We start from the raw sequence: 17,616 nt of genomic DNA, 5'->3' as shown, positions 1-17,616 counted from the left end.
TGAATATTTCTCTGTTTAGGGTGCAATCGCGGGGCTGAGGGGAGTTAGGATATGGCGCGTCCCTGGCAGAGCTGGCTGGTCGTGGCTCAGCCAAGCTATGCCAAGAAAAGACCTTCATCCCAGTTCAGCTGCAGCTCAGCCAGCAAAACACTTACCCTCCCGGCTCAGTTGGGGCTCAGCCGAGATCGGCATAAATGCCCCAAAAGGGGCATTCTGGAAGTGTGATGGGGGCAGGACCAAGGGTAGGGGGACTTACACCATATCCGACAACCATGCACCTCAGTCATGCGACCTCCAAGCCTTGAGAGGACTGTCAACTGATATGACTTGCTGCTCACCTGCTTGGCTTGTAACTGATACTCTTTTGAATAAAGATATTTTAAATTGAAATTTCAAGAACAAGAATTAGTTATCTGTGTCTCATATGATAGGACAAAGGGGATTCATAAAATTAAGGAAAGTTGGTTTAAGGAACAATCCTACAGGTATTCATGCCAGGCTGCGAGGAGTTAGGATATGGCTGATCTCTGGCTCAGCCGGCTGGGTCCTGGCTCAGTAAGCTACGCCAGTGTAAGTCCCTCATCCTAGCTCAGCTGTGTCTCGGCCAGCAAAATGCCACCCCACCCAGCTCAGCAAGGGCTCAGCCGATACCAGTGTAAATTAAGCCAGAGTAAGTTCAAAAAAAGGAGCATTCCAGGGTTGTGGCAGGAGTTAAGCCAGGAAAAAGGGTAATGTTGCAAATCTACCCTTCACCAGGGATTATCCCTCCTGACACCCCACACCTGGTTCAGGAAATCACCACCAAGCATGAAGCTTGCCTCAGCCTGGGTCAGATACGCTCTCTGTACCACAAGCTTCAGCCCTTCCACCTTTTGTCCCACCCAAAAGGTGAGCACTGGTGTGTCTTGTTAACATAATGGGATGTAGTACAGGAAGTGAATAGGACACTGATATAGTAGCACATGTGACCAGGCAGACTTGCAGGAATTTAAATGAACAAAATAACTGTATTGAAATACAAGATGTCAAATAGTATATTGATGTTTTTTGCTGCTTTTATGCCAGCTGAGTCAGCATTCTCCCCTCCCATAGACTCCTTAATGGAGTTAGGATCTGGCATATTTTTTTTTTTTTTTTCAATAATTTTTATTCAGATTTTCATAAAACATACAAAACAAAATCATAAAACATTCAAAGACAAAAAACAAAATCAAAAATAGTTAAACAAAAAAAAAAAAAGAAAGAAAAAAAAAAAACAAAAATAAAAAATAAAGAGTAAAATATTGACTTCCCATTTGTCAAAGATCAAATCAGTTATAAGTCTATAATATATAACAATCCTGTCTCTTAAGTCATATTATAAAATCACTTTCCTCCAGTAGTTATCTTACTTAATCATCAAATCTCATAAACATTACTTTATTCTTTCCACAAAAAGTCAAAGAGAGGTTTCAATTCTTTAAGAAATATATCTATCAATTTTTTTTTCCAGATAAGCATATCGATTAATCCATCTCATTACTAATTATGATAATCTTATTGTCATAACCATAGTCAAAATAAACATTTCAATTAATCCATCACATCAGAATCTGTTAGGTTCAGTAATTTCAGTAGCCATTGTTCTATTATCTCTATTAGTTCCATTTTCCATCTTCCATCTTCAGTAGTCTTGTTAAGTCCAGTAATTTCAATATCCAATCTTCCATTATCAGTATTCCATAATAATCTTGCTGTCAAAGCCATAGTCATATAGTAAGAGTCTGATGGGAATTACCTCTATCCCAAATATTTTCTTGCCATCCATTCTGAATAGGTTGCTGAAATACTGCTGTAAAATCATATCTCTGTTCTTTTTTTCAAAATACACTGGGTCATCTCTTAAAAGTTTTTCCATTGTCACATGGCTGCAGTTAATTCCATAGATTTTCTCTATATTGGGCTCCATCACATCATTCCAGTCCAGAAGATAATCCATGCCATTGATAACTTTATCTCTAGAATCTTCATTAATTTCTTCAGAGATAACATTGAGTTCCAAACAATAGATTTTATTTCTAAAGTCCATAGACTCCAAATCTTGTTCCTGTTCCACGTTTGTTCCAATCTCCGGGATCTCCTCTCTCACAGGGACCCCTATTCCAGTCTCCAGGGTCTCCTCTCTCACAGGGACCCCTGTTCCAATCTCCGGGGTCTCCTCTCTCACAGGGACCCCTTCCAGGGTCACCTCTCTCACAGGGACCCTTATATCTTTAATCTCCTGCTTCATTTTACTCAATTCAATTTTCGTTATCTCAATCTCATCCATTATTTTCTGAAACATAGTTATTTCCAGATTCTCAGCCACTTTCTTAATTGCCATTTTAAAAGAAAAATATAGGAAAACCACTTCTTATTTCAGCAACAATTGGGTTAATACTCCAAACTTGGTGACATCACAGTATAAACAGAGCAGACAGCCTTATCTCTCCAATAGTTAAGTAAACAAAATGCAGTTCCCAGGATCGAAACAATTAATGGCAATCGTCAAGAAACAGATTCGTCAAAATAAAATAGACCAAAAAGAGAGTAGTCTCAAAACAGTATAATATTTTTCAAAATAAAAATCTGGAATAGAAATCCCTCTTCTGTGTATATCTTTAGAATGCAAATCCAGGACAGCTTTTTGCAACAAAAACAGAGATAAGCTATTAATTAGTGCGTAGCAGAGAGAAGTTACGGCTCCCCAGTGAGATGTCAAAAACCGATCAATCTGGCAAATCTCTTTTAAACAGCAACAATTTAAGTCAAGTAAAAGAAAAATATAGAAAGAAGGGTGCTTGCCTGTTAGTGCGTTCTCTCTTAGAAGATAAGGTGAACGTTCGCTTTATCAGATAGAGCTTGCTGTTAAAAATCCGTCCCACCTTCGTCGGCTGGACCTCGTCCCATAAATTAATGAGATCTGGTCGTCCCAACAAAAATAGGCTTTGAGGTTAATCTCTTCGTTTCTCCCTACCCGGGAGAAGTTTAATCAGTCAAAAAAAAAAGAAAAAACTGACTGATATATCTGAATAAGCTTCTTTTGAGGCAGGAGCCCGTCTCAAAAGCAGGCACAGGCTAAGTCACCCTTCCCGGAAGTCAGGATCTGGCATATTTTAAGCTGGAGTAACTTCAGCCAGTTTACGTTACGGTGGTTTAATCAATACAGGATTGCTCTGCCTGTTAGTTTCTGTTGAGTAAGCTTTTGCTGACCAAAACGTGTAATGCTCATTGTTAAAGGGAGGCATTATTTGTTATTTCCTTTTGATCAGACTTGGCAATATGGGGTATTCTGTCACATAGGTCCTCTGTCCTTTAATTTTCAATCTTGGATACAAACTGCAAGTAGCTGTAGATTGGTTCAGATATGAGTGTATAGGGTTGGTGGGACAGCAGCTGGACAGCCACCTTGGATTCCTGCATTGAGCAGCGGGTGGCCTCAGTGGCCTCTTCCAACTCAACCGTTCTAGGATTCTAGAGACAGAGTGCTCTCATCTCAGCAAACCATAGCTTGTCATTCAGTTTGTGCAAAGTCTCATTTGCTTGGTCAAAGTATCATTTGTTAATTCAGATGTAACAGCAGACTAATTTGCTGAAAACTAGTGAGTTCCAAATCAAAGTTAGTGTGTGAACATAGGGCTTATTAGTGTAATATCAAACCATTTACATTTCACCATCAAATTTGGCTCAGGAAAAAGATGGATGTTCTGTCCGATACAACATCTGTCCTTTCAGAAATCCTAATATCTGGAATCTTTATCAGATTCAAACCAAGCTTGAGGGGTGGGGTAAGCAGTATCTTCAGTCCGATAAAATGATATAGTTAATCTGTTAAAGCTATGTAGTGCAATCTTATCTATCCTTACTCAGAAGTAAATGTTCATAGGTTTCCAACCTTAGTCAAATCATGTAATCCTAGTATTGTAATGCTTGGTTATTTAGATACCTTATTCCAGTCTGTGTCTGTGTTGGAACTGCTTTTTAAGACGTTTTTAAAGCTGTTTTTTAATAAAATGTTTTTAAGATACTTTGTTCTAATATGTTTTAGAGTGTTTTTAGTGTTTTTGTTTGCTGCACTGGGCTCCTTTTGGGAGGAAGGCTGGGATATAAGTTTAATAATAAATAAACAATACTCTAGCCATCAGATTTTAACTTTTTGAATATATTGTTACAGACTGCTGCACTCAGAGCTGTAGGAAATATTGTTACTGGCACTGATGAACAGACCCAAGTAGTTCTGAATTGTGAAGCTCTTTCACACTTTCCTGCCCTATTGACTCACCCCAAAGAAAAAATTAATAAGGTATGAAAATGTGCATGACACTGAACTCATGAACTAGAAAATTAATACCAGGTGACATTGTGTGGCATCTCTTGTCAAACAAAGTGCATGATAACGGTCAGTCTCCTTACTTGAAATGCTATTCCGACTGTAGAATTGATAACGTAGCAATTCTTTGCAAGGAAAGCAATTGGAAACTTCAAGAAAACTTTCTGAATATTATAGTAACCTATAACTTTAAAGCTTCAGCTGGTCATTCATCCTATTGTTTATGCTTGCCATCTCACAATGTTCTTATGGGTGACTTTAGGTTATCTACTCTGGTGGACAGGTGTTACATCAGTTCAGGGTCACAAAACAATTTAGGTTCTTTCCTATTAAAGTAGTACCCAAAATGCTGCTTTCCTATGAAAGCCTAAAACAGAAAGTATAATAATGCATCAGATCATGGTCTGTCTAGTCCAGCGTTGTTCATGGTGGTTGCTTTTTCAATGAATTTTATTGTATCCTGCCCCAAAATCACTTACATTGCAGTACAGGTTCTAAATGTTTTAAATACATTTTACAAATAAGAATCCTAGGAATCAGTGGCCTGAAATGTGGCGTATCTAAAATTGGCCAGTGAACTTTCACCCTGTCTTCTGCCTATGCCTGTATTAAACTGACTCTTGGAAATGATGAAATGGAGATAATGGGGAATGGTGAGGGGAGTGTATGTTTGGGGAAGGGTGGCAAAATTTACTCTAAAGTAAAAGGGGTGCGAGTGCGTGTGCAGAAGCTATACATTGCTGTAAACTGTGGGCACTGATAAAGAAGCTGTTGGTTTTGGAGTGCATCTGAGGCATGGTTGCTAAATCATGGGGCTTTGCTGCAACATTGCCAATGATTAGAGCCCAAAATAAACTCACAGTTTGCATCTAGGCATTTTAAACCTCCTATGGGTTCCTTTTGGTTATACAAAGGAACTTGTGTTCTGATCTAAGAGTTCAGTTTAATGACTTTTAAAATATAGAAGTATGATTTAAATGGAAAACAAATTATATGGAGTTTGGGTTCTACATTTTATCAAAATTATTGGCATTAGTAGCAATTTCATTTTGGTTATATAGGTAGTTTTTTAGTTTAATTTTTTAAATTAAACTCTAAGCTGTGTACATAATAAAGTTATTGATAAAATCCAGCTAAAAAAACATAAAACTGGTGAACAAGTATACATACAATTATCATCAATAGATACCTATAAACATAGTACTACAGCTGGAATCTGTTATACTCTAAACAATGTAACATCTAACATGGTTCTTTCTTGTAAATGACAGTAATTTTAAAGCCAATTTTTAAAAAATACATGCCATCCTTTTGTATTGTTACCTACTGAAACTGAATTCCAACAAGACACACTCTGTCTGAAGGAGCAAGTCGATAGTTTGGGGGTAGTTCTGATTTGCCAGCTACAGATGTTCCTGGACTGAAATAGTTTGTCCTCAATTATCTCTAATAATATTCTTTGTAAACTATTGTAATGCACACTATATGGGGCTGCCCTTGAAGACAATTCAGAACCTACAGCTTGTAGAAATGCCACTATCTGGGTGGTCTTAATGGGGCAGTGAGGGGGGACATAGCAACCCAATCCAGAACACACTGCACTGGCTGCCGATAAGCTACAAGGCCCATTTGAAGGTGCTGATACTTGTTTATAAAGCTGTGAATGACTTGAGGCTCACTTGAAGAATTTTTCCCCAATACCACCTGACCCAAATGTTACAATCAGCTGGAGAGACCCTGTTCATTGTCTTGCTTGGCAAACATTGTTTGCAGGCTGGGATCATGGAATAGAGCCTTCTCAGTGATGTTCGCCCCCCCCCCCCCCGAGCTTCCTCCGCATTGAAATCCAGTCATCTCCCACATTAGGTCTGTTGAAAATGAAATGGACTGCCTTCAAGTCGATTCTGACTTACGGCAACCCTATGAAGAGGGTTTTCATGGTAAGCGGTATTCAGAGGTGGTTTACCATTGCCTTCCTCTGAGGCTGAGAGACAGTGACTGGCCCAAGGTCACCCAGTGAGCTTCACAGATGGGTGGGGATTCAAACTCTAGTCTCCCAGGTTGTAGTCTAACAGCTTAACTGCTACACCACACTGGCTTTGTTAGGTCTGTTAGGACACATTTTTTAAAAATTTTTATTTGTCTAGGTTTGGGATATGTAATTGTTGGTTTTAAGTTTTGCTGCTGTTTTGTTTAATTTTTCTCATTATTGTCTTACTGATGTGGTGCAGTGCACAACGTAGGAAACAGACCTTTAGTGTAATGGCACCTACCCTTTGGAATTCCCTCCCCTTAAATATTAGACAGGCACTATCTCTGTTATCTTTTCGGCACCTACTGAAGACCATCCTCTTTCAACAAGCCTTTTAAGTAGAAACCTTATCCCACTCTGCGTCTGTGTTGGAATTGCTTTTTAAGATGTGTTAAACATTTTTTAAAAAATAAAAATGTTTTTAAACATTTTTTTAAAAAATATGTTTTGTTTTAATATATTTTAAAGTCTGTTTATGATGTTTTAAAGTGTTTTTAGTGCTTTTGTTTGCCGCCCTGGGCTCCTACTGGGAGGAAGGGTGGGATATGAATAAAATAAAGTGTTATTTTAAGTTTGTTTTATTAGGAGCCACTGGATAATCAGGGACTTTCTTGGGAAGAGGAAGTTCCTCTTGAGGGTTGAATAGGTGACTAATCAAAGATATTTTCCATTAACTGGACAAGTACTGACCAATTTATGTCATTAATTGCTCAAAAAAACAAGAGGCTTAAAGTTTCAATCATACGTATTCAGTATTTCATTACAAAAACGATTGAGTTAAACTCGTCCCATGTTAAATTATTGTTCAGTATCAGATTAATTCTACTATGAATGATATTTTTAAAAGAACAATTTTCTTTCCTGGGTGTTTATATAAAATCCTAGTGTCCACCCAAACTTCTACAAATTTTGAAAAGAAAAAACTCATCAGGATAGTCAGCCTGTTTTGCATGCAGGGGAGCCTCTGTATGATCAAATGTACCCAGCAGGAGCTTTGGGGACCCTTAAGGTGGTCCTTCCCCCAATGAGCTGGTCTGGCATGGTGTTGGTATACACTCTTGCAATCCAATTCATTTTGTGTTAAAAGATGGAACTTAACTTGGAAACTCACATCTGCTAAGTGTTTTCAATAAAAGTGTTCATCTAATTTCTCCACTGGTATTGCACGTTAAAAAAAAGTGTGTAGCCCTGCAGAGATCAACCTTCAGTGTTCAAATATTTCTTTCCAGTATTTTAAAATCATGATTTTTTGTTGTTGCAGGAAGCTGTATGGTTCCTATCTAACATCACTGCAGGAAATCAGCAGCAAGTCCAAGCGGTGATAGATGCTAACCTTGTGCCAATGATAATACACCTTTTAGATAAGGTTAGACAAAACCAATCTTTTATCAAGGTTTTGCCTTGTTCCCTACATTATTTCTTGTACAGAAGCAGTTGTAGAGTATTAATAAGATAAAATTTGCTTATTACGTACATATGCTTGATGGAGGCTTATAGCCTACTCTTCCCAGTAAGCTCATTTTTTTTCCAGCTAGGCAGGTTCTGGTCCCCGGGGGACTCACAGTCTGGGCAGTCTCCAGTAATTAAAGCAGTGATGGCACCCAGGTTGGGGTAGGAGATGCTCAGTTTTCTTCCTGTGTCTGCAAACCCCCACCCACCCAATCCCATCCCCTCAGCTGGGCATCTTCCAGTCTTAGATGTTCCTTTACTACATTTGTCTCCTGACTCTACTGCTATTTGATTGGCAACAGGTAAACTGCCTAGGATCTTGTGTAAGATAAAAAGTTGAGTGTTAAAGCATCTCTCCAGTTCTTCTTAGTGTGACAGTCTTGCATGTCTCCAGGCAGATCATGTACAGAAGGACTTGCTATCCACCTACCCAACTCTTAGTTGATAGTGAGCAACAGCAGGAGGTTCCATCTTTCCTGGATTGGCTTTTCAAATCAAGAGGCCAAAGCATCACCTAGGTTGTAGGGAAACAGGTGCATAGAACCCATTTTTTTCCTAACTTAGGGGTAACTAACCTATGCCTCTTCAGATGTTGCTGCACTCCAACTTCCATCAGGCCCAGCAAGCATGGCCAGTGGTCAGGGATTATTGAAATTGTAGTCCAGCAACTTCTTGAGGGCCACAGGTTACCCACTCCTGCTCTAACTCAGGCTGCCCTTTTCTGCTCTAGCTGGCTCACTGCTCACTCAGAGCTCAGATGCTGGAATAGTCCCAGCACCCAAAGATAGCTTGCATGTACTTGTTTTGGGACATGAAGGTTCTACTCCTCCACCATTCTTGTTTTATGGTCACAAGGCTGGTGATGTGTGGTGACTCAGGGAAGCCATACATTACTTGCCTGGGTGTACCCCCTCTGCACACAATATGTAGGGTCTGTTTCTTTGGTTTCGTCATGTGTCTGATTAGTTGAACTATTAATTATAGGAAAGATAAGTGGTAGGCTGTGTTGTGTTAAGCAGAGGTGGTCTTGTAGCAAATAGAGCCCCGATCCGGTTAGATCTTAGTATCTCTAGATTTGCTATGTATGTTTCTCATATCTTTCTCATCGATTGTGTCTCGTAAGCTTTTTTAAAAAAAAACATCTGTTCTCCTTAGAATAATAGTGCTTCATTTCTTGGCCATGTAGCATCCATCACTATAAAGATATTCATAAAGCTTTCTTACCTCTAGGGTGACTTTGGTACACAGAAAGAAGCTGCTTGGGCTATAAGCAACCTGACAATCAGTGGAAGAAAAGATCAAGTGAGTAACTCAGTTTTGTCTTTTGTGTATTTGAAATTAGAGAAACATGACTAGGTAACTTAAAACTGTGCTCTAATGGAACATAGAAAAGGGGCACTATCCAACCAAAGAAAAGCATTTAGATGTCTCATTTATATCAGTGGGATTGAGTTTAAGGAAAAAATATTCCATTTATATCAGTGGAACTTCAAAGTGTCTAACTCTCGCTGGATTGTATTATATCAAAGCCAGAGATGGATCTTCTTGAGAAAATTATCACAAGGTAGTATAAGATGGTTATTTGATACTTCCCTTTAAAACATCAGTCTTACCACTTTGAACCATTTCAAATCAATTTCATGCAGACTGATGTTGAACTCATATGCTTGCAGTGTCTATGTAACTCCCTTACATTTAATACAACAGTAAATATTTAACTTGACAGGTTACTTTTAAACATAATGGCTGTGATCCAAAGGGTTGCATAGCGAGCTTTCCATGTATTGTTAGAACTTCTGATGACTCCCTTCTACTACACCTAAAAATTGGGTAACCATCTATCATGCCATTTAACACAGGCCAGGAACATGTTGGAGATATTTATTGACTCAATGTGTTTGAGTCTAGCAATGCACCTTTAATAAGATCTCTCGCTTTTTTTTTTTGAGTTTCTGCACATGTGGAGGAGCAGCTCAACACTATCTGAACTAGTAGATATCTAGAAAATCACTCCATCATTTGGAATATAAAACATATCAGTAGCTTTTATTTTAGTTGGATAAATTTCAAAGTTTTTTTCTCGATCTGAGTGGTGTGCTTTGTACCTGGGGTAAAATGTGAAAGAGAAAAATTGCTACCAGACCTAGTATATGTGCTCTCCTGTTCTGACTATTTCTTGGGATAGTCTCTGTCTCAGGTTGGAGTATATAGACCCTTCATTTTTACCGTCTAAATACCTGTGAACCTGATTACAGAACCACTTGAACTAGGTTCATTTCTGTTTCACTGAAGAAAAACTCTATAAACTTTTAGATTTTGGCAATTGAATGGATGCTGAAAGATTGTTTAATAATGCTACATACTAGCCTTGTACACTGTATCTTAGCTCCTTTTTGTATTCATTCTCATTTGGTTAATTGGGAAGTGTCTTGTTTTCTGAGTTCCAACATATGAAATGGAAATGGACTGCCTTCAACTAAATGAAAATTGTGTTTTGTTTGAATTGGTTTGGATCCACAGGAGCACAAGTGTCATTCTGTTCCTGCAATAGGGTTTTCCCTATTCACTTTCCTTTTCGCTTCAGTCCTGTGTGCCCCCAGAAAAATGTTTCTGAGGGTCAAAGACCTTCCAGAACAGCCTGGGATGTGGTGCTGAAGAAAGGAATCAGCAGAAGTAGGGAAGAGTGCACCTTAGAGGGACCAAAGTGCCTTTCTGCTTATGTTATATACCTTTGGATCCAAGCCATTATCCGTTTCTCTCTCTTTTCTGTCACTGAGTGTTTCTTGCCAATTTAAAAGTAGAAACACAGGTGGGTCTTGAATAATATTCTGCATTAAAGCCAACCCTGTTTGGTATCTAGAACTAGAATCCATCAACTTATAATAGTTCAGCAAATTCAGCAAATATGTATTCAATATGAGTTAGCAAAAGTATATTTTTGCTTAGTTTGAAAAGCAAGGCCAATATGCAGTAGAAACTATATAATTAACGGTCATAAATTACCAACATTCTTATTAAGCACAGTGAGAGCCCCTTTTTATTTTCTGTAGGTGTGAAGATGTTGTGATCAGATGTTTGATCTTTCTATATCCGGATTCCCTTCTCGTACCACAGTTATTTTAGTTATTTATTTTTATTTAACAAAGTTTGTATACTGCTTTTTGTAAAAACGTCTGAATGGTTTAAGGAAATTGTATTGATCGTAATTTGTTTAATGTATGTTTCTGTCCTTTCCTAGGTGGCATACCTAATTCAACAAAATGTAATTCCTCCCTTTTGCAACTTGTTAACAGTAAAAGATGCTCAGGTTGTACAAGTAGTGCTGGATGGCCTAAGTAATATATTAAAAATGGCTGAAGAGGAGGCAGAAACCATAGCCAATCTTATTGAAGAATGTGGAGGTATGAATGAATACTTGGCTTTATATGCTAAGGGTGAATATTTGATGCAGTGATCTGTCAATCCATTTTTATATTTATTTGTATGTTTATCACAGATCTGGGAATATTTTAATAGTTTCTAGGACGAAATCTACAAAATATGATATGGGGAGTGAATGTTTTTGAAAAATAACTATTTGTTTTCATTTTTATAGCTAGTTTGGGGTTCCTTCAAGATTTTTTTGTGTTAAACCTTATAGGGCTTGAGAAAATTGAACAACTACAAAATCACGAAAATGAAGACATCTACAAACTGGCTTATGAGATCATTGATCAGTTCTTCTCTTCAGATGATGTAAGTACATCATAATTGTGAAATCTAATCTGCTTAGCCATTGCATTATTGATTAACGAAGTACTGTGAAGTAAAATATGCATGTTAAAAACATGGCATTGGACTTTGGATTTGAAAATTATTATTCCTGTTTATGGTTCATTTACAGATAGATGAAGATCCAAGCCTTGTTCCAGAGGCAATACAAGGTGGAACATTTGGTTTCAATTCATCTGCCAATGTACCTGCAGAAGGGTTCCAGTTCTAGAATGGTATTTTGGAAGTTAGGTACAATGCAGCACTGAATAAAAAAAGGTTTGATCCATCAAGCTTGGCTCATGGGATCCGCTGCTGCATTAAATCGGGGAAGAAAATGGTGAAGATTTCATTTGGAATCACAGAAAAGCCCGAATGAAGTCAAGATGGCGAGTGGGTGCGAGTGAGAGTGAGTGGCAAAATGTAATGAAAAACTTCACACTGAATGCTTATATAGGTTGTTCAAAGGAAAAGGGCTACAGGTCAAAGATCTTCAGTGCCTGAGGAGGAATATTGACTTAATTAGCGCAATTGGGGGGAAATGCAGTACTATTCCATCATCAAGCCATGTAAGCATAAAGGAGAATAGGATGGCCATATAAGTCCAAGGAGAATGAGCCCAGGCCTTGCTAATGAAGCACCGTGTGAATGGACAACATTGAGTGAATGTCTGGACTCAGTGCTGTGGGGCCACGTGTGTGTTTCAAATCTGGGACTCTTTGCTCATAAAGCAGACTCCTAGTCTTGGAGTGGGGTGTGTACGAGAGTATGGTTGTGATGCTGTATGTGAATGCATGCAAGCTTGATTTGCCTTCAGGGGGCTGATAAAAACCCTAGTCAATCATCAAAAGGAGTGAGTAAGTGTTAACACTGGACACGAAAACAGAGATTGGTTTAGCAGCAGACTATGGTTTTACTCCTGCAGCCTGTGTTTTGTTTTGTTTTGTTTTTTGCCCATTTTTATTTTAGTTATTTTCTTTCCTGTATGACTTATTACTAGTTGCTTGTAAAGTCAGAAAACTTTGAGGAAGGCTTCCCTGTGCATTTGCACCAGATGACTGTTCATTGTTTACAAAAAAAGCTTTCCATATCATCATAAATAATTTGTGTAGATTTTTTGCATGAAACTCATACATTTCCCTCTTCCAACTATTGTGTTGCAGTACACATTGCCATAATACTAGAAAACAATAAAAATGTTTAACACCATCTTTTTCATTTTCAAAGATGACATAAAGCTATTTTTGCATGTGGTAATTTACAGCATAGCTCATTTTTAGATTTTATTGAGTCCTGTAACCAGCTGTTTCTGTTGTGGTAGGATACTGTGCTGTGTTTCAATGTTATTTGTTTTCAAACTTTGTTTTCTATGAAAATGATATGGAAACCTCAAAATAAAATTTGGTGCATATGTACTGCTGAAAAGATTGGAGATGTGAATAGATGTACAAATCAAGTCATGGTTTGAACACCGTTAATACCACCTAATCTGTCCAATTGTTCTAGACTTTTTATCTTTAGATGTAGGCAGCCATGAACAATCTATTTTGAGCCACTTTAGAGAGAACGTTGTATTCTTAACTTGCATACAAAATGCAAGTGGTTTTTATAATTGGAATAATGCCTCAGTTTTGAGGTTCTGCACACTAAATTAAAAATGACATTACAAACATGTACAAAAAGGAGAACTCTTTATAAGGTGGCTCATTGTAGGAAATGCTGTGCCTTCCCCTTTGAGCACAAGTGTTGCATGATCAACAGTTTGCTATAAGAAAACATAACAGGTTAGCCACCATTAGCATCTATATTTACCTTGTGTTTTTTTAAATCAGCTGGTAATTCTGAAATGCAGTAGAATGGATAAAGATTATTTTGTGATCATAACTCTTTGTTGGACTAGAGTATTTTTGCAGCATTCCTTGTCATCAGAAACATGGTTAAAAGTTTAAACTAGATGCAGCAGAAAACTAGCTTGTGAAATTTATCCAAGTAGAATGCAGGCTAGGCTGTCTTGGGGAAAATAAACATTAAAACTTACAACAATGTTATATTGGTGTATGTATTTTTATCTATACAGATATTTGCAGAACCAGCTTGTATACCTTCATTTGATTAAACAAGCAGGTAGAACAACATTATACTTTTATTTGGTAATTCCTTTTCCTGCTCTTGAAATCATGCCTTTTAGTCTTCACCAGCCAGTTGTGGTGGCCATATATAAATTGACTGTATTTGAATGTGTCTCTTTCTCCATCTCCAAGGGTGAATGGGTCACTGCCCCACCAACCTCATTCTGTTCTTAGCCAGCTCCCACTTGCCTGCCTTCTTATTTACACCTAGACCAGGAGCGGCACTGGCTATCAGCTTCCTCCCTTTCAACTCCTATTTTTTTATTTATTTATTGAATTTATATCCCGCTCTTCCTCCCAGAAGGAGCCCAGGGCAGCAAACAAAAACACTACAAAGTACTCTAAAACATCATTAAAAACAAAAGACTTTGAACATACTAAAACAAAGCACCTTAAAAATATACTAAAACAAAGCAGCTTTAAAAACATATTAAAGTATATTTAAAAACATCTTTTAAAAAAAGCTTTAACAACATCTTAAAAAGCAATTCCAACAGACGCAGACTGGGATAAGGTCTCTACTTAAAAGGCTTGTTGAAAGAGGAAGGTCTTCAGTAGGCACCGAAAAGATAACAGAGATGGCGCCTGTCTAATATTTAAGGGGAGGGAATTCCAAAGGGTTGGTGCCACAATACTACAGATCCGCTTCCTGTGTTGTGTGGAATGGACCTCTTGATAAAATGGTGTCTGCAGGAGGCCCTCGCCTGCAGAGTGCAGTGATCAACTGCATATATGAGGGGTAAGACTATATTTCAGGTATCTTGGTTCCAAGTTGTGTAGGGCTTTACATACCAAAACCAAAACCTTCAACTTTGCCCACTAGCTAATGGGCAGCCAGCACAATTCTTTCAGCAGCTCGGTGACATGTTGGCAATACCTGCCCCATTGAGCAGTCGCACTGCCACATTTAGCAGCCTCTGGAACAATCTCAAAGGCAGCCCCAGCCAGCTTAGTCAATGGCCAGGGATGATGGGAGTTGTAGTCCAACCTTGAGTCCCCAGATGTTGTTAAAGAACAGTGTGTGACAGTAGCCTGTGTTGTCATTGTAGATTTCAGCATGGAGGAAGATGGGGGCAAAACTATGATGAGTTGGTTCTGCCTGTCATTGGCTGTGGCTCCATCTACTGTTGGTCTCCCTACCTTCTGTCTTACCTCTTCCAATGGGCACCAGCCACCACTGTCTATCTCATTAGCTTGGCAGCATAGTTTAATATTTTCCTTCCCTTTTTAGTCCTGAACCATGCCTTCAATAAACAAATTATGTTAAGCAACGGAAAAAGATTTGCAATGAAACACCCTCTCTTCTTCTCCTGTAAAGTACATTGTGGCATACACAAGCATTCTCCCAGATCTTTCAAACCCATCTCTTCCCACTCACTTTAATATTTACTTACTGGATTTTTCTATTAATAAGAAACTACTGAAATCATTTGGGTTTCAAATTGTCATTCCTGCAAACAGTTGCTCTACTCCAGAAAACAGTAATTCTCATTTGGCAGGTCTTGCCATAAGCTTCAATTTTCTTTAAAGCCATCCTCTGTGGAATGCAGTAGGTGTGAAATTGAATACATTCCTGCTTCTACTGCTTGTGTTTGGTGCATAATAAACAGGTTCCAGAAAAAAATGATTGGAGTGGCTCAGACATAATGCCAAACCTTTATTTGGTGGTATTTGCCTGAGTGGCAATTCGCTTCCTCCTTTTTTAGTTAGAGGTAAATCATAGAGGGGTTGTTTGGGGGGTAGCAAACCTCAAACCCAGGAAAGAGGGAGGGAATCACTGCACAAGAAGGTGGGGAGTGCATGAGTCTAAGACTCCAGCCAGTCTTTTTCACTTAAGGCCAAACCATTATGTCTGTACTGCCTCTTTGGGTGTAGGAGTGAACTTGCTGTTCTTTCAAATATGATGTTTCCAGTAACATTTAAGAGAAGATGGAAAACAATGCTTTGACATGCCAACTGACATGAAAAATCTATGGAAGTGACAGAAGATAAGAGATCAATTAAGATTAGTTTCAGGCACAAGCAAGTATTGAAAGTTGAGAGGGGAAAAGTTAAGGGGGGGATAGAAATACCATCACCATTTTAGAGGTTTTTCCAGTGATACTCAGAGATAAGCACAGTTGAATAAAAATACCCATTTCAAACACTAGCACAGTTCTGAAGTTGAATATGAATACTACCATCTTGAATGCATTGAAGTTACATGTCTGAGTTCTGGATTTTAAGCTGTTGTACTTCAGAGAATTGTGTTTAAAGTTCAGAGCATCCAGTTCACCTTAGTGGTATTCTGTTGGATGGGCTATTGTATGAAATATACAAGGATGACTAAAATAACCAGAAACAAGTGTCAAGTAAAAAAAACACCCAGTGCTGTGAAGAAAGTAAGACAGTAAATATCATTTGGGAATAATTGGTTGAAGGCCTGAGGGTGATTAGAAATAAGTATTTGGCTTAAATGGACATCAAGACTAATTTGGGATATTCCTATCATGGCTTAGAAGTGCTAGATATATTAGTGAAGTTTTGGAATGTATAGTTCTTTAAAATAATTTTAGAATTGTAGACCAGTCTCATGTTCTCATTCTGAATTAACATTTCAACTAATACTCTTTGAGTGACATGGCTTTTTATTAAATGTTTAGGAAACAACTGCTAGAACTTTCATTTCAAACTATACAATAATATTGTTTCACTGTAAAATTTACACATTGTTCTATAGAAGTATGCACAGTGGCCACAATCAAATCTAAAAATTAATTTACATGTAATACTGCCATGTTTATATCTAGAGTTTGTTTTGTTTTGCAGCACTATCAAATGTCCAGACTTACTCAGCTGAAACAATTGCACGAAAGGCAAACAAACCGTTTTAAAATGTCAAACTTTTTCAGTATTTCATAAAACAATCTTATTAGTCAAGGAGTTCTGCATTTAGTTTTCCACTGTTAGTTTAACTGGAGATGTTCCACCACCACTGGAATATTTGCTTTAAGGCATGGGTGAACCCTACAGATGGTCCTGGCCTACAGCTGTCATCCCTGACCACTGCTTACGCAGGTTATGGCTCTTGAGAATAGTATTCTAGTATCTGAAGAGCCACAGGCTCCTTAGCCCTGCTTTAAAAGACGGTTTCTAATTGGGAGGTTGAGGATGTTTTTCTCCTACATAGTTTTGAGTTTTAAGAATAGATTCTGCTGAAACAGTAAGGTATTCCTCTAATATCAAGTTGAAGGTGCAGACTTCCACGGAGTAGAATATTTTTAAGGGGCAGGTAACCCAATAAAAGCAAGATTAATAAAGCATTCGTTTCCTGGATTATAGTTTCCTTCCTACAAAGAAATGTATGTTTTAGGCTGCAATCCAATACACACCTGGGAGTAAGTCCCATTGAACCCAATGGAGCTTTCTTCTGAGTAGACATGTATTGGATTGCAGCCCTTGTCAGGTTTTGCCCAGTTTAAACTGAAGGATATTCCTCTAGTGAGAGGAAGGTAAATAACAGCTGGGAAAGAAAAAAGGCACCCTCTCTGCCATCTCTCTCCCCCAGGTATTTAGCTCTCATTAGCTTAGGGAAGAGCTCTTTGCAGCTCCTCTATCTTCCTCAAGAACTGTCAGTAAACCAAGACATGGACAGTTTGGTAGTTGGGTTTGTTGACTTTTAGGGTTTTTCCCTGTCCTTCATTCTCCCTTTGTGGCTGTATGTAGTGTGGTGGTTATGGTTTCAGACCCCTGTAATTATCTGATTTTGGGTCTATTGCCATCTTCCAAGTCTCATTAAGGTGGTCCAGTCCTTGGAGCTCGGAGAGTAAAGCTTTCATACCTGTTCAACACTGGATCACTGGAAGGCCTTGAATAAGATGTGCTCTCTGAGATGCAATCTCCTATCTATGAGTAAACTCTTTTCATAA

General features: G+C 38.3%; 1 protein-coding gene and 1 non-coding gene across 2 annotated transcripts in view; both read left to right on the top strand.

Annotated features, from left to right (window-relative positions):
• KPNA4 (karyopherin subunit alpha 4) overlaps positions 1-13,627 on the top strand; it is a 41,186-nt gene extending 27,559 nt beyond the window's left edge. Inside the window, exons 12-17 of the mRNA XM_061637204.1 lie at positions 4,193-4,321; positions 7,642-7,746; positions 9,060-9,131; positions 11,068-11,230; positions 11,470-11,564; positions 11,713-13,627. Of these exons, the coding sequence (XP_061493188.1) occupies positions 4,193-4,321; positions 7,642-7,746; positions 9,060-9,131; positions 11,068-11,230; positions 11,470-11,564; positions 11,713-11,811 (663 nt within the window). The 3' untranslated portion in view covers positions 11,812-13,627. The remainder of the gene's footprint in view (positions 1-4,192; positions 4,322-7,641; positions 7,747-9,059; positions 9,132-11,067; positions 11,231-11,469; positions 11,565-11,712) is intronic.
• Positions 4,970-5,282, top strand: LOC133389901 (small Cajal body-specific RNA 7). Its single transcript, XR_009764208.1, has one exon. It is a non-coding gene; the product is annotated as a small Cajal body-specific RNA 7 (non-coding RNA).
• Positions 13,628-17,616: the final 3,989 nt, after the last annotated feature.

The sequence above is a fragment of the Rhineura floridana genome, chromosome 7 (genome assembly GCF_030035675.1).
Source record: "Rhineura floridana isolate rRhiFlo1 chromosome 7, rRhiFlo1.hap2, whole genome shotgun sequence".
NCBI lineage: Eukaryota > Metazoa > Chordata > Lepidosauria > Squamata > Rhineuridae > Rhineura > Rhineura floridana.
The sequence above is the reverse complement of the archived record's forward strand: the minus strand, read 5'-3'. Positions and strand labels throughout refer to the sequence as shown.